The 20579-nt window shown below is 39.1% G+C and overlaps 1 protein-coding gene across 1 annotated transcript in view; it reads left to right on the top strand.

Annotated features, from left to right (window-relative positions):
- Positions 1–1170: 1170 nt before the first annotated feature.
- C4H14orf39 (chromosome 4 C14orf39 homolog) overlaps positions 1171–20579 on the top strand; it is a 47119-nt gene continuing 27710 nt past the window's right edge. The window contains exons 1-6 of the mRNA XM_065402569.1: positions 1171–1364; positions 10511–10600; positions 13492–13679; positions 15283–15313; positions 16094–16214; positions 18543–18637. Coding sequence (XP_065258641.1) covers positions 1171–1364; positions 10511–10600; positions 13492–13679; positions 15283–15313; positions 16094–16214; positions 18543–18637 — 719 coding nt within the window. The remainder of the gene's footprint in view (positions 1365–10510; positions 10601–13491; positions 13680–15282; positions 15314–16093; positions 16215–18542; positions 18638–20579) is intronic.

The raw sequence follows: 20579 nt of genomic DNA, 5'->3' as shown, positions 1-20579 counted from the left end.
CCAGTGCCAGTCCAACACAGGGGAAAGGGTTTCTATTCCAAGTATTTCTGGTCCCCAAAAAGAATGGGTGATGGAGACTAATATTAGATCTCAGACATCTAAGCATTTATGTAAAACAGAAGAAATGCAGAATAGTGACTCTTGTAGCTATAATTCCTTCATTAGATTCCAGGGTTTGGTTTGCAACTGTCAGCCTCCAAGATGTGTTTTGTCATATCACAATTCACTTCTCTCACAGAGGTTTCTTCATTTTACAGTAAACCATGATTACTTTCAGTACCAGGTTCTTCCTTCTGACCTCTCCTCTGCCCCAAGGGTATTCTCAAAGATCATGGCAGTCATAGCTGTCTACCTATGACGATTTAGGATAATTGTCTTCTGTTATCTTGATGACTGACTACTCAGGGGTTGATCTTAACTAGAGGTTCTGTTGGCAGTAAAAATGACAAGGTCTCTGTTCCACAGTTTAGGCTTACAACTCAATCTCAAAAAGTCCACTTTGACACCAGTAGAGTGGATAGATTTCATAGGAGCTTCTTTGGATGGCATGACAGCCAGGGACCTAGGAACAGGTTTGCATCCCTAAAAATAAAATCTCATTTCAAGGATTCAGCTAAATCCTCAAACCTCAGCAAGAGATTGTTTCCAACTATTGGTCATATGGCAGCTTATACCTTCATAACCCAATATGCCAGATTCCATCTTTGGTGCTTCCAGGGATGGCTGAGGACAATTTATAAACTGAACAAGCACAAGGACAAGCAGGGATCTGTTCCCTGTTGGGTTCTGTACTCAACTCGTGGGATGAACAGAATATCTAGTGTCTCACATCATCCAGGTCAATGGACTTCCCAAGAGTGTCATCTTACATCAATCTTTTAGAATTGAGAGCAGTCTGCAATGCTTGCATTCATTTCCTTCCACTGATCAGAGCCAAGTCTGTCAAGGTCATGACAGACAACGTTGGCTGTATGTTCTACATCAATCACCAGGATGGTGCTTGCACCCCCTTGCTTTGTGGTGCATCAGTAAAACTCTGAAATTGGTGCATAGCCAACCAGATTGTTATCTCAGCTTCCTACTTCTTCAATGCACAAAGCCCCACAGCTGTCGACCTCAGCAGATGTTGCTCCTAGTGAATGGGAGTTAGATTTATGGCTCCTCAGCAACATGTTTCTAGCATGGGGGTTTCCAGAAGCGGACCTCTTTGCCTCCACCATCAACACAAAGTTCAAGCAGTTTTTCTCGAGAGGGGAACTAGACCCTCAATCACAAGAGGTTGCCTTCATCATTTCATGGGAAAGGGATCTTCTTTACACATACTCACCGGCATCGTTACTCTTGAAAGTACTGAACAAGATCAAGTAGGTCAAGGTGAGGGTCATTTTAATTGCACCAACTTGGCCGAGACAAGTTTGGTATCCTTATCTCATTTGACGTGCTGGTCATCCACTGATGAAACTTCCAGTCAGTTGCCATCTGTTGTCTCAACATGCCGGTCAGACACTTCACTCCTGTCTGGAAGTTGTGCAATTCAAGGCATGGCTCCTAGATGGTTCTCGGGGATAGAGACTTCCCATTCAACAAATGTGTAACAGGTGTTGTTAAACAGCAGAAAAGCATCTACGTGACATGGTTACCTTCAGAAGTGAGGACGTGTACCCACTGACAAATTTCTCTTGTTTGTTCTGCTCTTCCCACCATCCTAGACTATCTGTTGAAATTAAACAATCAGGTCTTACTATGAGTTCCTTCAAGGTTCATTTGGTGGCTATAACAGTCATTCATTCATCTGTTGAAGACTTTTTGTTTTTTTGCTCACCCTACGATGTCGAGATTCCTTAGAGGGCTAATGCATCTTTTTAGTTCAATATGTGACTTAAACTTTGTTCTTAATTGCCATGTGAAACATCCTTTTGAACCATTAACTATGTGTTCGTTGCTGCACCTATTCATGAAAACAGATTTCTTGGTGGCCACCACTCTTTGGCTTTTAGTGTCAGAGCACTGGGGGCTTTAATGGCAGATCCCCCATTTACAGTGTTCATCAAGGAAAAGGTTTCATTATGACCACATCCTAAGCTTCTAAGTGTCCTCCAAGTTTTGTATTATCCAGACGATTCATATCTCTTCCCCCCCCCCCCTGAAACCACATCAGACTGGGCAGGAGATTGCCTTCCATACCTTGGCTGTCAGAAGGGTTTTAGCCTTCTATCTAGACAGAGTCAAACCATTCAGAAAGTTTTCCAAACTGTTTTAATTGCAGACAGATCCAAAATACCCACAGTCTTTACCCCAAAACTCTCAAGGTGGATTTCTGGGTGTATTATCTCATGTTAGAAGTCTGTCAACATTCAACCTCCTTCTAGAGTATTAACCCATGCTACAAGGCCTCAGTCTACTTCTTTGGCATTACTCAAGCATGTTCCAGTCTCTGAAATTTGCAGAGCTGCAACATGGACCTCAGTACATACATTCCCTAGACACTATGCTTTGGATCATGCATCTAAATCAAATTCTACAGCTCTGTCTTCAGTATTAGATTCTGCACCAAAGTTCCTTCCTCCCTGTGGGGATATTGCTTGGGAGTCACTTGCAGTTGAGCACCCATAGGGACACTACTTGAAGAAGGAGAGGTTACTCACCTTGTAGTAACTGGAGTTCTTAGAGGTGTGTGTCCCTGTGGGTGCTCCACTAACTGTCCTCCTTCCTCTCTGATTTAGAGTTTTCTTTGAGGGACTTTGTAGTAGAGAAGCAACTGAAGGCAGTTCACCTGTGCAATCCTATATATCCTTGGTAGGGGGCAGAAGGATGTGTAGGTTGCATGTGCAGGCCAAAAGGGCTATCTGTGCTACCGAAAATCTTTGATGAAAGGTGCAGGGACATGTGCACATTTGAAGTGGAGCATCCATAGAGACACAAATCTCAAAGAACTCCAGATACTGCACAAGGCCAGATCCTAGTACTATATAAATCCAATCTATTATTTTGTATCTGTTGTGGGTGATATATGGTAAATAAAATAAACATATTCTTTATTTCAGTATATACTGCAAGTATTGTGGAAAGAAAGAATGAAATCTGTAGATTACATGAAAATATAAACAACAATAATGATGCAATTGTTTATTTGCACAAGCATAACAAGAATAGTAAGGACAATTGCAATGTGTAAGTATGATATAAGCTGAAGTTTTTAATTACAGATGGTTGTAATCATAGAACCATAGGGTTAGAAGGGTCATTGAGTCTAATGCAGCAAGAAGCTTTACCAAATAGTAGTTTAAAAGTGTGTGTGTGAGAGAGCATGGAGAGTAGGTATTACTTAAAGGAATCAAATACAGGTGCATGATCAGCCTCTTTGGTATAGAGTGCATAATAGAAAGTTAGTTAGTTTTTTGTCTGTAGTGTTTTCCTGAACACTATTTTTAAGATGTAAACTATAATTGGTCCATCATGTAGCAGTGGTAAAATAAAACAGAGAAACACAAATGATATGGGAAGTTTCCTGTCAGATATATTTATTAGGGCTTTATTGGAATCAGTAATCATCTGCAGAGTTCACAGATGCCATCTTTGCAGCATTCCCATTTATTCAGTCGGTTAGATAACCTGTGAACATCATTGTCTTAATTTTACATGTGTCTGAGCCATGGATAGTTTACTGGGAAAAGAGAGTTCAGACATATTTTGGGGGATTTTTATGCCAGTTTCCTTAGTTATTTTAAATAGTCTCTTTCTGTGGAAGACATTTTTATATGGGAAGGAATGTTATTCTAGCCTAAAACTTGATTAACTCCCTCCATAGCCATCAGATCTTTACAGAGCTAGATGGCTCAGTTTCCAAAGCAGTGTTTTAAATGGTAAGCTTGGTTTATACAGTGCTAAGAATATTGTCTGTGTTTAATAAATTAGATAGTTAACAATAAGACTCCCAATATATGTGTAAGCCACACACCTTCTGGGTGTGATGCGCTCTCCCCTCTAGTGGTACGAGACCACTTAGAGATTAATGAGTCTGCTCTACAGCCTTAGCTAAGAGCCCTATGGCTTTTATCTCATGCAGTAGAAGCTCATGCACTAAGGTCCAGAGATCCCAGGTTCAGTCCCGCCTGCTGATAACCAGGGTCTGTCGGTGTTACATTTTTTTTTTTTTAAATACCAAATTTAGTTGCCTGCAGTTGGAGAATCTTCCTCTTTCTGGGAAAGGGTCTTTTGCTCACCATTCCTTCTCATTTAACTATTTGTTCTCATATTTATTGTCTTTTAATCTGTCACATAGCTGAATACAAACATTCACACATACATATATATATATATATAGCCAGATTCTGGTGTCATTTACTCCACTGATTTTAAAGTTGTTATTCTGAATTTAAACTGGTGTAATTGTAATCAGATTTTTTTCTGAAGGAACAGAGTCTGCTTAGAGATGTGAGAGGGATCTCATTGAATAAACTCATTGGAGTCCTCCAAGTATTTAGTATTGGACCAATTAACCTACATAGCAGGAGGATAAGGTGCAAGTTACTGGATAAGGTGCAAGTAGGAAGGTCAAAGTCAGTATTTCATGGTTACCAACAGTTTCTTTTTATGGCCACAGAAACAAGCTTCGGTTGCTCTCAGATTGAAAGCTTCCAAAATTCTGCAGGCTAAATATTTGATTAAATTTGATGGGTCCATTGGGCTGGATTCCATAGACATCTGCACACAGAATTTCCTATTAAGTTAATAGGAATTTTGAATGCAGATCATTGTCAGGTTTGAGTATCTAGAACAGGGGTCGGCAACGTTTGACACGCGGCTCGCCAGGGTAAGCACCCTGGCGGGCCGGGCCAGTTTATTTACCTGCTGACGCGGCAGGTTTGGCTGATCGCGGCCCCCACTGGCCGCGGTTCGCCATCCTGGGCCAATGGGGGCGGCGGGAAGCCACGGCCAGCACATCCCTCGTCCGCGCCGCTTCCCGCCGCCCCCATTGGCCCAGGACGGCGAACCGCAGCCAGTGGGGGCCGCGATCGGCCGAACCTGCCGCTTCAGCAGGTAAATAAACTGGCCCGGCCCGCCAGGGTGCTTACCCTGGCGAGCCGCGTGCCAAATGTTGCCGACCCCTGATCTAGAAATTGGTGAGAAAGGAAATATCTGACCACCAAGTTTTCTCCCTACTTCCTTAGGATGTCTTAATTTTTCTGAATGAAAGTATAGGTATCCTTTATAAGGATATCTAGTAAGAAAGATTTGTGGATGACATATATAAAGTATGGGTAAGATTCTGTAATCCTATCCCTTTACATCCTACTGCTTCTTCTCCCTGGTACAATGTCTTGGTTTAGCTCCTATGTAACCCAACTGATGTTTAATAAAAAAAAAAACTTGTTTCTTTTGTTAATATTTTATAATTAAATAAAAATGTTTGAATAAAAAAGTATATAACATATTTGAAAGACTTTTGACACTAGAAAAAATAGGCTTTAATTTCAGACTTTGAATGAAAAATGTAAGTAAAAGGAGAAGTGATGAGAACATCAAAGTTCTTGTTATGCCTGTTAGGAAAGAATAAGTTTGTGCTAGAACTATCTAAAAGCCTTGAGAGGAAGGGGAAGGAGTGGAGTCATTGGTGACTGGAGAAAGGGAAGTGGCTACTTGGTGGAATTAACTGTCATTGGATACTGATCAGCAATTGATGAAAAAAAGGGAAAGGAAAAGACTTGAACTTGACAGGAAAGTTGCAGCCTTCTTTTATATTAACAATATCACCTCTAACATAGTACACAATGAACAATTTTAATAAACTATTGAAACATTTTACTTTGAATGTATTCCTCCAGACAGGTTTTAAATTCTCAGGTCCACTACTGAACACAGAAATAGAGACAAAAGTAAAGGAGGAACTAAGGACCTGATTTAAAATCCATTGATCTTCAATGGGCTTTGGCTCAGGCCCTAAAAAAAAAGAATAAACTTTGACATTAATGCAGGATGATTGGTTGAGAATGAGAAGTGACTTGTTAGTGGTTATAGCATCCATAATGTATTCAGAAAACTGCAGAATATTGTGTTTTAAATTGATGAAGATGGCATTCAAGAATGCAGTGAAAATTATAATAAAGAAGCTTTTGCCATTTATTCAGACAATAAAAATAAAATGAAAGAAATAAGAGATCTGCTCAGTTAGAATCCCTCTAAACTTCTGAAATGTGGTCAGCACACTATTTAAAGATAATTGAGAAAGTAGGAACACCCTGGCCTCCACAGTCCTGCTATACAGAATGGAAGTTCCTCAGGATCATCTTCATGGTTGGTTGATGTAAAAAGGAGGATTAATGTACTAGCTTGTAAATAACATTCCGAGGAACTTTCAAGAAGATAGTCTCTACATTTGTATCCAAATACCATAAGCAGTGCTTAATTTGTAATGAAAGAGGTGCCAGGGCTCAAGCAATTTTTTTTACTTTCATAACTGACTTGGCTAGCCCAGAGGAGCCGGGGCTATAAACTGCAGAGCCTAGAGGTGCCGGGGCTCAGCGCTGGCAAGCCCTGGAACAAATGAAGCACTGACCATAAACATATTGAAATTTGCATTGAATATGAGAAGACTTTGAACGCAACGCTGGATTCATTTTGCACAATGGAGTCTACGGAAAAGGACGTCTCTGAGAGCTTTGACAGATTACAGGTTGATGATACCTATTGTCATAATCTCTGTGGAAATCTGTCTTGATCTAATTAACAGGAAAGAACTGGAATCATACAAGGACAAAACTGAAAAACGATTTAGATAAACTTAGGTAACTTTTCCATTACCTACCTACCATGACTGATCACAAATACAAAGGTTGAGCCCAGAACCAAAAGAAGAGGATGAAACACGGTTGATGGAATCTAATCCTGGTCTTCCTCCTTCTCTTCTAGCATTTAAATTTGAAAATCCAGATATTTATCCCAATTTTTTGTTTGAGAAGGAGACTATGTCACAGTGTGTTGCATCAGTATAGTGGGAACTTGTGGAAGTAAAATCATAGAAGACAAGACATCCTGCTGGCTAACTAACAATCAAATGTATTTTTAGCACATTTGGACTGGTTTGGTTGAAACTTTATAATAAGCTAAGTGTTGGAAAAGCAAATAAATGTGGTAACAGCACAGTAGTATTTAAGGGGAGATATGAAAGTGATAAACCTAACTTGTTAGACTGGTGTCTTGAATATTGTATGCCTGTGTTTTACTTCAGAATTGCAAACTCTTCACTTTGAACAGTGTGTCTTTTTTATATCTGAGGAATAAATATGCTTACATAGTGAATTTCATAATAAACGTTTTGTGTTTCATTTAATAAAAGCTTCTTCTTTTTTTTTTTCAATGTTAGTTTGTTTTCTCCAGAAGAAAAGCAGGGTTTTGTTTTTTGAATTGAGGAAAGTCACAGCAATGCCTGTGTGTGTGTGTGTGTGTGTGTGTGTGTACACTATCAGTCTATGCTGTTTAAAAATTTTGCCCTTTTTTAGTGTGGCTTTTTGCCCAATTGTCACTACATGCAGTGATTTGTAATTAAATTTTTAGTCATAAGTAGTATCAAACATTTATGACAGTAATATTAAATTGTCTGGATGGATAGTGTATTTTTCATTCACTTTTTATTTGCAATTTTAATGCTGTGGTAAATGTTGATTATATCTTCTTGTGTCTTCTCAGGACCTGGAATATATTATTTCTTATTCAATATTTTTGCAGTCCTGTTCAGCAAATTAAATGTCAGGTCTTTGTTCTTTAAATGTTTGTCTTCTTGCCAGCAATTACACTAAATCAGCCATTATTGAAGTCACTGTTTTGGTAACAGTCATGAAACCAACTATTTTTCAGGTTTTGGTTATATCCTCCATTTTTAACATTATTTATATAGTGCTATATGTATATATGACAATGTACAATAAGTGAGTTTTTGCCAAGTAACAGGATCTTGCCCCAAAGACCGTACAACAGAAGCAGGAACAATACAGCACAATACAAATTGGGAAGATTCTTTGAATAGATGGATATTATTGTTTTTTGAAAGAGAGGCAGGGATCTTGATATATGTATATTATTCAGAATAAAATAATCTAATTTACTGATTATATTCCTTAATCTAATATTTTTACAACTAGTAAACGATTAACACAAGAAAAAATGAAGCCGTCCAAAATATTTTAAAATAATTAATTTGTGATTTTACAGACTATCAACAGTTCACTCTGCTGTTCTGGAGCCACAGAATTTGCTGTAGAATCTACTCCTGCTGCAGAATTGTGTAGCAGAATATCCACTGTCATTTAAAAAAATAAGTTTCTAACTTTCTGGTTGTGAAGAAAATTTTAATTATGGGAATGTAAACTGATGCGATGCTGTTTTCTTTTGTCTGCAAACAGACCGTGAATCAATACCTATTTGTGATGTGAACTGCCCTATTTATGTCACTAAGGTGTTACCTCTGAAATCTAATTACGATGACATAATTGCCCACAGTGTTAACTACTTCATGATGACTGTTTTAGTTGCAACATCAAACTGTTATGCTTATCTCACAATTCCAAACCAACCCCTATGTCTTTCTAAGTGCCAAAAGCCACAAAAACTTCCTACTAGATTTCCAAAACATCTAGATTCCTCCCTGAGAACTTTCACAATGCAGTTGTACATTTTCAATACAAAATTCTGCATCACATTTAAAACTGAAGATTTAGGGGCAGTGTAAAAAAAAAGAATTTAATATTGAAATAAATAACAATAAATAATTTAATGATAGGATAATCAAGTATGCAAATAGTCCTAACCAAATGTGCCCATATGTTAATTTGGTGGTCTTAGTCCCATTAACAAATGACAGGGCCCACATCTCAAAAATCAGCATTACAGTTGGTGCCCTTGTTTCTAGCCTTAAGAGAATCCAGAGGTTCAGTGAGCATGTGGATCGAGTTCTCTGCTTACTCGTAAAGGTTGTTCTTTCAGGTAACGTTTGAGATTTAGCAAGATTTGAGACATTACCTATCCTTGGCATCATCCATGTTGTACCTTTCTATGGATAGATTTTATTTGTGCTAGTTTATAAAGATCCATTTAGCCCATGCTTTTGAGAACTTCATTGTCTAGTCCTGTCAGTCAGGTTTCTTTTGTTAAGACATGGAGATCAGTGAATTATTTTAAATGGTGCAGACAGGTAGTCTGGTTTGATTTTTCTTTGGAAAAAGTAACTAGGAGCTAGATTCACAAAAGCACCTATGTCCAACATTTAGGTACCACTCACGTTCACAAAATCACTGTTCAGCTGCCACTTAAATCCCCTCAGATTTATTTGAGCATAAGCTTTCGTGGGTAAAAAACCCACTTCTTCAGATGCATGGAGTGAAAATTACAGATGCAGGCATAAATATACTGACACATGAAGAGAAGGTCGTTACCTTACAAGATACAGCCTATGTCACCTGATCCAGTAGGCATGCTCTTGAGCAAGCCTAACCTGCACAAAAGACAGCTGGGAAGTTGGGGGGCAGGTTGTGTGTGCGTGCATGCATCAGAATTCCCAGCAGCTTATGCACTTGTTACCTAGAATGTGTGGGAGAGACAGGTTTGAATCCCCACTCTGCTTGATTTAGTTTAGGGACTTGTGCCCAGGTTATCTACATCCTAGGTGATTGCCCGAACCACATGCTCTTGGCTATTCTGGTGTGGAGATCTCTCAATCTCTTCTGTTGAAGCTGTTCAACTTTATGTATGTAATTAAATAGTCATTGGAGCACAGACTTGAACCTGATTTATCCACATCACAGGGGAATGCACTAACCACTGGGCTATTTGGTTAAAATAGGGGTAGTCTATCTCTTCATCCTCCCCCCACCCTCCACCTAAGCCAGGTCAGCCCTAACTCCAGGAGAGGGTTCATGGCTGAGAATCCTGAGCAGAGATAGGTGCCTCCCTCTGGCCTGTCAGTCATGTAAGGCCTAGATCAATGGGCTCTGTAGATCTGGGCCCTAAGCCCTGGCTTTTTCCTCTGCATTTCACTCCTAGGCAGGAGTGACTCCGTACTCAGCTTGGTGGCTTCTGCGAATCCCTTTCTTAGGTGTCTAACTTTCCCCATGCGTTGTATGGGAAGCCTGGATGCCTAACTCAGAGCTGTGAATTCCACTGGGTAGCAGGCTTCTAGGAGTTAGCATTGCAATGCCTACGTCCTCTTTGTGAATGTAGCCCTATGTTTTCTTTAAAAAGTGAGACTCATCAAACAGTAATCATTGGCAGGTTTTCTAAGCCATAGATGCTTTTGGACTCACAGCTGTAAAAGCTTTGGGAAAACAAATTTCTGTCTATGAAAACTTTTCTCTACAGAAAAAATCCTCGCTTTATTTTCAAATAATAAGATGAATAATTTGTATGAATTAGCCCCAGTTAAACTGATTGATTTTATTAATCTTCTTGATGTGTTTAATTCGGAAATAACTTTTAATTAATAAAAAAATCATTAATACACTTTTAACTTGTGCCATAGCTGGAAACCAACATATGTAGTTCTTAGCAAGCATGAAGAATATTTGAATAACCAACTCAAAAACTGCCAAGAAACTACAGAAAATGACAAGTAAGTATGAGAATTTGAGATTATTTTATGTTAAGAATACTTTCAAGCAATGATAATAAGCACTCTAGCTGCTAAGTGTAGAAATCTGCAAACTACATTGCAGGGAGCTATCATTTTTTAATCGATACTTTTAATTTTCAGGACAATAACAAATGTCTTCATAATTGAAAGAATATTCATTAGAGATATATGAGTTCATGCATATTCAGAACGTTCAGGCTTATACTAATTTTGAGACATATTTTATCCTTACGCTTGTACAGCACTCCAGTTGATGTAAATACACAAAAATTAAGGGTCAAATGTGGCCCTTCATTAGAAATGACTCCAAATCCTAACTACTTCCCAAGTACATATTGGAATTTTTCAAACCCTTGCTCTACTGTATACAATTTAAGGAAAAAATTCCTCCTTGAAACAGAGACCAGTAACATTTCAGGTTTGGCAGCCATATGTTGTAAAAACCAGTGAGTACCAATGAGAAACCATTTAAATAGTGTTAGCCTGATGCCTGCCATGACTTATCTGTCATCACTATGACATATTTCTAAGTACACTGCAGTGTCAATAGTTTTAGGATAATACAGTAGAATCTCAGAGTTACAAACACCTCAGGAATGGAGGTTGTTCATAACACTGAAATGTTTGTAATTCTTTGAACAAAACATTATGACTGTTCTTTCAAAAGTTTACAACTGAACATTGACTTAATACAGATTTGAAACTTTACTACGCAGAAGAAAAAAGCTGCTTTTAATCAATTTAATTTAAATGAAACAAGCACAGAAACAGTTTTTTACCTTGTCAAATCTTTTTATTTTAATTTCCCTTTATTTTTAGTAGTTTACGTTTAACAGTACTGTAATGGACAGCATTTGCTATCTTTTTTTTTTTTTGGTCTCTGCTGCCTGATTGCATACTTCTGGTTCCAAATGAGGTGTGTGGTTGAGTGGTCAGTTCATAACCCTGTTGTTCATAACCCTGAGGTTCTACTGTAGTGAAGTAGTTCAAGTAGTCTTTTTAAAAAGCATTCAGAAAATACAGAGGCAGGTATAAATACACAGCACATGAAAAGATGGGAGTTGCCTTACCAAGTGGGGGTTCAGTGCTAACGAGCCAATTCAATTAAGGTGGAAGTTGCTGGTGACTACACACCACACAATAAAAACACTAACCCAGGAACCAATCCCTGCAACAGACCCTGTTGCCAACTCTGTCCGCATATCTATTCAAGGGACACCCATCATAGGACCTAACCACATCAGCCACACCATCAGGGTCTCGTTCACCTGCACATCTACCGATGTGATATATGCCATCATGTGCCAGCAGTGCCCCTCTGCCATGTACATTGGCCAAACTGGACAGTCTCTACGCAAAAGAATAAATGGACACAAATCAGACATCAAGAATTATAACATTCAAAAACCAGTAGGAGAACACTTCAGTCTCCCTGGACAGTCAATAACAGACTTAAAAGTGGCAATTCTTCAACAAAAAAACTTCAAAAACCGATTCCAATGAGAAACTGCAGAACTGGAATTAATTTGCAAACCGGTCACCATCAAAATAGGCCTGAATAAAGACTGGGAGTGGATGGGTCACTACAAAAACTAATTTCCCCCTGCTGATACTCACACCTTCTTGTCAACTGTTTGAAATGGGCCACCTTGATTACATTGGCCTCATTAGCACTACAAAAGTGATTTTTCCTCCCTTGGTATTCACCCCTTCTTGTCAACTGTTGAGAATAGCCCACTTCCACCTTAATTGAGTTGGCTCGTTAGCACTGACCCCCCACTTGGTAAGGCAACTCCCATCTTTTCATGTGCTGTGTATTTATACCTGCCTCTGTATTTTCCACTCCATGCATCTGATGAAGTGGGTTTTAGCACACGAAGGCTTATGCCCAAATAAATTTGTTAGTCTCTAAAGTGCCACAAGGACTCCATGTTGTATTTGCAACATGGTTTACCTTTATTGATTTAACACAGGATGATTACCTTTCTATGCAACGCTCCTTTTCTTTCCTGTGGTTTCCAAAGATGATATTGATCACTTCAGCACTTTTTGTGCTGAATTGCTTTTATATTGTCTTTGTTTTTTGTTTGTAGTAATGCCTACAAAAGCATTCCCGAACATTGTTGGTTTAAATTAGAGAATAAAATATTTTTTTTAATGTGGCCTTTTTTACTGATGCTACGTATTTTTTTAATTTTGGGGATGTGTACTCAGATGATTTCACTGGACTTATACCAGCATAAAATTGATTTCGGGGTCAGTCCTGCCAGCTGGTGAGTGTTCTGGCCTTATCCAGCAAAATGTTTAAGCAATGTGAATAGTTTCATTTAATGGGACTAATTTGTGTGCTTACAGAGTGCTCAGTACCTCCTAAGAGAAAGCCCTTAAACCAGTTATGAATTAGGCCCCTGTTTGTTAACATCAAAAGCTGAGAAGCACTTAAGGAAGTTGGGCCATAAATTGGTTCAGCTCCATTGAAATCAGTAGAACTGTGTCAATTTATGCCAGCAGAGAATTTGGCCTGCTGTATGTTTTATGTTAAGCCATATACAAATGAAACCATCTGAATGCTGCAAAGCTGTCTTTGGACATGTATATTCTGCATCACTTTCAGAACAATAAGAAACGATTGTTTTCATTTCACAACTGTGTACTCTGTTTTGTACTGCATAGTATTCGATGAAAGGGAATAATTACAGCCAAATAAGGTTGTATTCATCATAACCTGACCTTTGTCAACAGAGTAACAGATCTAATTGAGTTGATTTTTTTTACATAATTAACTTCTTTCTCAAGTTAAATGACTTACAATACATTAATGCAAGAAATATTCTGAATCAAAACATTATTCCACTTTGTTGTTTTAACAGGAAAATGTATCAGGATCACATGAACCAGTATAAAGAGATTTTGAAACAACACAAAGCAAAATATTCAGAAAATGCTCTTGCTCAGGAATATTATATGAAAAAAAAAGAGATTGAAGAAATCCGGAATAGAGTTCTGAAACATTCTGAACAATTTAAATGGAAGGAAGCTAACCTTTTGGATATTTTAGGTACCGGTATTACCATATTAATAGGGTCCAGTTAAATAATAATAATTTATAGTCCATTGCAAATTCAAAGCATTGTACAAACATTAACTAATTAATCTCCTTCATAGGTAAGAATTATTTTCTCCATTATACAAATGGAGTCAGTGGCAAAACCTGGATTTCAACACAGGGCTTTCTGAGTGCTCATCACTCAGAGTCACATGTCCTTTGGCTTGTGGTAACAGGTCCTTAGAGTATTCCATTGTACCAGAGGCTTCTTTTACTATTTTGAAGTTAATTTTCAAACATTTATTTTATGTTGTTCCTAGTATTGTTGTTGTTCTATGTGTCTGTATTATATTGCTCTTTCTGTACAGCACTTTAACACAAACGCAGAGTGCTTCCCCAACCAATTAATATTATATATTAATTGTCTTTGCGAAAAATATGACATTAGTGAATGAACAATCTAAAATGCAACTTTATTTTTTCAGAGCCTGCTCCTTTCAGGTCACTTTCTGATTGGGCATTACAGATGTATCCATGACACATTCTCTATATTTACTGGCTGGTGGGTAGGAAAGTATATGTTTGGCTTTTTCACTATCTTTGTAGCCTTAAATGTGGTGATGATGATGGGCGATCACTCGTTACCGAGTCTGATCATTTTCCATGGGAGTTATGGGTCCTCAGGTGGCTAATAACAGGGCCACCCAGAGGATTCAGGGCGCCTGGGGCAAAGCAATTTCATGGGCCCCTTCCATAAAAAAAAGTTGCAATACTATAGAATACTATATTCTCGTGGGGGCCCCTGTGGGGCCGGGGCCTGGGACAAATTGCCCCACTTGTCCACTTGCCTCTCCCCCCCCCCCCCCCCCCCCCGGCGGCCCTGGCTAATAAGGCCAATCCTTGAACCACAAGTTCTGTTGCAATGAGGGCAGATGTTTTCAGGCTCAGCAGGAGGCTGTTGATCATGACTGGAAGCCAGTCTCGCCTTCCTTCTGTGCCTCTTGTCCTCTGCAGCTTGTCGGCGAGCAAATGTGATAATAGCCACAAGAAATTACTGTCATTAAATTACAACTTTACGCTTAGACATTATTTCTGCAGGAGGTTTGCCCGAGGGAAAATTGAGGGCCAAATAATACCCTCCATGAGTGGGGCCCTGGAGGAAGAAAACTGAGGTTCCTTTCATGAAGTTTCTATCAAAATGTTCCATTAGAGAAGGGTGGGGTTTTGCTACACCATGGAAGAATAAGAAGATTTAGTCTCCAAACCTTGACTCAAGAGTCTGCTGAGGCTATCTGCACATATAGCATGTGCCTCTGCACTGGCTCCAAGGCCTCCTGAAGCAACCCCGCCGCCTCCCAGCTGCATAACTACATTGTAGCTGCACAACAAGGTAACCTCCAGAGCAGCTTGGGGGAGGAAATGCTTTTCTCCAATCCACAAGGGTTCCGCTGAACCTCACTGTCTCTCCAGTGTGGATCTGGAACCCGAAAGGGCTCCAGGACATAGGTGTGTGCGCGCACACATGTAGGAAACAGTGCTGTGTAGCTGGCTGGACCCCTCTTCCCACTTATTGGTCAAATACTGCTATTTCTTACCTGTTCGCACCCCTTTTTAGTTACAATGGCAGTTACATGCACGCAATTAAGGTAACATCTGGCCCTCAGAACTTACTCATTCAAAACTCCTATTGGCTTTAAAGAGAGTTTGCTTAAGGGCTGAGTAAAAACTCTGGGCCAGATCCTTACCTCAGAGGGGTTGCCCTTTCATGAATCTCCCCATTTCTGCACATTATGGGAGATCAGCCAACTCTTCAGCACCCCGACCACCACCTGGGTGTGGCAGAACTCTTTCTGAATATCCAATGTCTGCACTGAGGGGATAAGGGTGTGATTGGGTGGGCTGGGACTCCATGGACCTTATCTGGAAAAGGGAATACAGTCCTAGAGTACTTCTAGTGCACAATCCCTTACTGTGACCAGCAGGGAGTCCCTGTTAGTGCAGCTCCAATGGATTCAACACAAATGTGGAGGCACATAGCCTGCACATAGATGACCCTGGTCTCCTTGATTCTGCAGGCTTGTGCGTGGCCCTTGCACCCTTTTTGTGAGGGGGCACACTCCATTCCCCTGACAGACAATGTAGGAAAATCTCCAAAAACAAATCCTCACTAAGATTTCCTCCCCCAAATCTCCCTACAGCAGATTTTAACAGTGCAGGGGACATTCAGGCCCTGAGTATAGGACTTCAGCATATGACCCAATGGGAGTTTTGCCCCTTATAGGGATCATATAGGTGTAATTCATCAACTGTGTAGATAGAAACTTTTTCAGTATAATATACATACAGATTTAATAGTTTAATATCTGTATTCTTTGACATGACTGTATGTCATACATACTATACTCACTGATTCTTTAACATAAAAGTGCTTATCTGAGGCAAAAAACACAAGACATCCTCAAGCATGCTGCAGTTTTTACCCAGAAATCTTTTGAACTAGAGAAAGAAGCAGATGAAGTAGAAATGAAAATTAATTATTTCAGACAGGTAACAGTGTATTAATATATAATTTAATTATATACAATTGTATTTTACATTTGTATATGCATGGATATTCACTAATATGTCACTGTGTCTTTCTGTAGTGATAACAGTATATTGTGTTTCCTAGCACACAGGCATACAGGATGACTCCAGAATTAGTAATTACTGTATTGTTTCTGTTGCATTGTAAGTATTCTATTTAGGAAAGGGGGAAATGTGACTCCATGAATTTATGGACTCTTGAGGATTGCCTTATATTGATCTCAGCTTACACCATCATTTCCCTCAAGGCACAGTGTCATGGTGACCTCCCTTCCAGCTCAAGAAGGCTAAACCTATCAGTGCCATTCCTAAATGCGCCACAGTGCTCCCAGTTCCTGCTGGCATTTAAGATGTTGCAAGTTAACCTTGAATATTAATGTATTGTACCTAAATATGGAGTTCATTGTCAGAATGGCATACACTCCTGTTCTCTTTTGAATAGATATAATGATAGATAATTCTGTCTCAGATGATCCTCATCTCCACAGCTTGTGCCTTTGCACCAGAGCTAAACATAGTCCTGTTGGGTAGCAGAAGCACTGCTCACAGCTAGGACCACCTTCCTAACAAGGTGTGTGTAAGGACAGAGCCATGGCCCCACACTCCTAACACACTGCCCAACTGAGCTGGCTTGGTGTGGAGGAAGGCACACTGTATACCTGTCAGTGGATGTTGAAGCTGTTACCCCAGCATGCAGTGCCCAGGAGGCATTTCGGCTAACTTAACCAAAATTCCTTCTGTTGCCCCTCTGCACCCAGAGAGGGCAGTGGCAGTAAATTTAAATTTATGGAGATATCCTATCTCCTAGAACTGGAAGGGACCTTGAAAGGTCATTGAGTCCAGCCCCCTGCCTTCACTAGGCAGGACCAAGTACTGATTTTGCTCCAAATCCCTAAGTGGCCCCCTCAAGATTGAACTCACAACCCTGGGTTTAGTAGGCCAATGCTCAAACCACTGAGCTATCCCTCCCCCCTGTAAGATACAGTATGGCCCATAATATCCAGGTTGGCTCACTGTCAGTAGCGTTTCATCCAGAATACTTTTAGCATAATAAGATATATACTGTATGGGAATTTGGAATTCTTTAAATGCTTGGGAAATTTTCTCCAGTCCAGGACCTCTTGGTGATGTCTTCCTGAACAATTTATCCTGAGTTCTTCCTGAAGACTCCCACAACTTTAGAAGCTGGGGAATTAGTCTCCAACCTGAGTATCGCATTATGTAGTTGATGCTGTGTTGGAATTATTGTAATACATTTATGCACGTTAACCAAATAAGAATTAAATGTTAATGAATTTTTAATTCATACTCTTATAGTCCCACTATGAAAGAGTTTGCTCTAGGACACTGTTAAAATGATTTTTAGGGACTTACATAACATCCCCAGGCTGAATTTCTGTGATACTTTAGGTCACGTTCTAGAATGTGAACTGGCAGGTGTCTACAAAAAATTGTTGGAGAGAGGTATTTGAACGTTGACTACATCCACTCTAGGTTGGGCTTCTAGCTTGGTGAGCTTTTAGAAGAAGTGGAGATCTGGAAGTCTTGAAATATTGCTGAGCTACAGTGAACTTACATTTTGCCTTAGAGAAGACCTAGAGAGAGAGAAGGTGTGAGAATTGGAAATCACATAAAAGGAACGGATTATCTAAAACACACACATCTCTTTGTAAATGTGGAAGATATGGGAAGAAGGATTATTCTCTCATGTGAAGATTTAGCATTAGGACAGATATTTTTGTTTCATCTGATATTGGTTTCATGCTTCCTGTATATATTAGTCCAATTCTTTATTATTTGCTCTTCTTTTGATATATTACTATTAATTTTCTACTTGCTGCAGATAGATAAAGGATTTAGAAGGGGAACAATAGCCTAAATTGATACATCATTGAAACATACTTCATTATATCAGAGGCATAAAAATGATCAAGAAGCTGCATTGCAGTTCTATAAACTAAGGGACAGTCCTGATTCCATTAAAGTCAATGGCAAAATAAGTCAAAACTGCAGTGGGAACAGAGTCAGTCCCTACCTGAGTATTATTTATTTATTTATTTATTTGTATTACTGTAGTGCCTAAGGATCCCAATCAGAGAAGGTCCCAATGTGCAAGGCTCTGGATAAACACTTAATAAAATGGCTTAGGGACAGTAATGTTATAATAATTAAAGAGACCATCTAAAGAGCTCCTATCTATGAATGGATTTAGCAACATCAGCAGACATCTGTGGCAGGCTGTTAATATTTTTTGACTTTTGACATTTATTTTATTCATTACTTTTTAAGCACTTTGAAAGGAGTACAGAAGATCAAAATCATTCTAAAATTATTGAAGGAAAAAGTAAAAAAAATTTAGAGAAAAGGAAGGCGTTTAAAGAAAGGTAAACTTTTAAACTCAGTTCTATAGTCTTCGGATAAGTGTGATGGGGCAAAGCCTGGAACCGTGTATAAAGTCTGGCATCTCTGGGGCACTAGAATTTTCCCTCAGTCCGGTACAGAGAACCAGCTCAACTTCTCCACAGTGGCTTCACGAGCCCATTGGTGTAGTTTGACTTCTATATTTGGAGGGCAGCTCCTGTCAGGCAAACAGGGCCATGCGTGGGGCGGAGGAGCAAATTCTGCGCCTGCCCGAGGCTTGCAGTTTGGGGGGACAACACACCTCCTGCCCCCCAAACTACACCCATGGTTATGGCTATGACTGCTGCACTTCTCATCCCAACACAAATGGATTTAATTATTTTAGTAAAAGCTGGGGAAAACTTGATTTTAAAAAGCTGAATCTGTCTGAAGACATCTAATTCAAATCTGTTAAGTGTTGGTCTTTGATTCACACCACCACTGCTTAGATTTATGTATACATCTTGCAGCTGTTGAATATTGCTGCAGTTATTATGAAATCAGAAGTAACAGCCACATCATCTTTACTACACAAAAAGAGTTGTAAATATTTGGTGCATAACTAACAATCTGGGGTTTATAGGCTTCCAAATGTCATCTGTGATCAGTTCATTTTTTGAGCCACTTAAGAAATCTAAACCCTAATTTAATTCTTAAAAACATACATGATTGAAAGCTGTATAGACAGGATTAATGGCTTAGTAAATTAGTCAGTGGTCATTTACAACTGAGCCTTAGTTTAATTTCAGCTGGTTTACAACTGACTGAAAATCATTGTCAGGGCCAGCCTGAGTTTATATTGGACCTTTGGTGAGTACTAAAACGGGGACTTAACACCCTATACAAAATTGCAAAACTCTTATTTTAAGCTCCAACTATGTCTTAAGGACTTGGCCTGATCGTTGTGCACTAAATTGTCTTGCATTATGATCTCCTTGTAAAATGAACATGATATATTTTTAAAGCTTTTAAATTAGTGTTTATTAGGCTAAAAATGGAAGCATTTATCATTTTACTATCCTTTAAATCTCTTCCAGAAATCCCCCCTCATTGAAGTCTCTGTTTGTGTCCTCTCACAGACTTAGGATGTGTTCAAATGTTTGATTTCTGATGATTTGGACATGTATATCAGTTACATCTGCATGAATATGTTAGCATGCATCCCTGTCTCCTTTTCCCCCTCTTTTGTTGGTAAGATTTCAGAAATAAAGAGAAGCAAAAAAGGCTGATAGTAGTCAAGACTAAATAAGAACAAACTGAAACTCTTCAGATGGGATTTCCAAAAAAACTTAAGATCCAGATCCTCCAAAGTATTTCTCTCATTCATTCAAGTGTGAATTAGGTACCTAAATACCTTTGAGGACCTGGGCCTAAGTAAGTTAGGAGCACAGATTCCTTTGATTTTTCAAAGGGACTTGTGCTCCCAAGTGACTCAGTCTCTTTTGAAAAATCCCACCCTCCGCTTATCAGTTATAGATAATGTGCTATTGCTCAGAAAGGTTGAAGTCTTAAAAAATGACACTGACATATGGAATGTTCATGCTTTAGGTTTTCCAAAAGTGTTTGAGAGACAAAGTGCACAATTGTTTCTCAGTTTGACTAGAGATTTTAATTCTCCCTTTGAGTATCTAAAATATTTGTCTCCCAAATAAGAGATTTTTGCCAAAGCTGTCTGGAAAACCTATTCCATGGACTGTGATTGTAATTCTTTCATCCTCTCTAGATCATGACTGATTAGATTTTATTTACTAATGGAAAAAGTTCATAATATGTTAGAGAATAAAAATATTCATAAGGGGCTTGTCTGTATTACGAAATTTAGAACATGACCTTGAAGAGTCAGTGCCAACTATGAAAGCACAGGCGCTGTAGGTAAGGACAAGTCATGTTCAGCATCGTGTCAGTTAGTCATGGTTAAAAATACTC

Source organism: Emys orbicularis, chromosome 4 (assembly GCF_028017835.1).
Source record: "Emys orbicularis isolate rEmyOrb1 chromosome 4, rEmyOrb1.hap1, whole genome shotgun sequence".
NCBI lineage: Eukaryota > Metazoa > Chordata > Testudines > Emydidae > Emys > Emys orbicularis.
The sequence above is the reverse complement of the archived record's forward strand: the minus strand, read 5'-3'. Positions and strand labels throughout refer to the sequence as shown.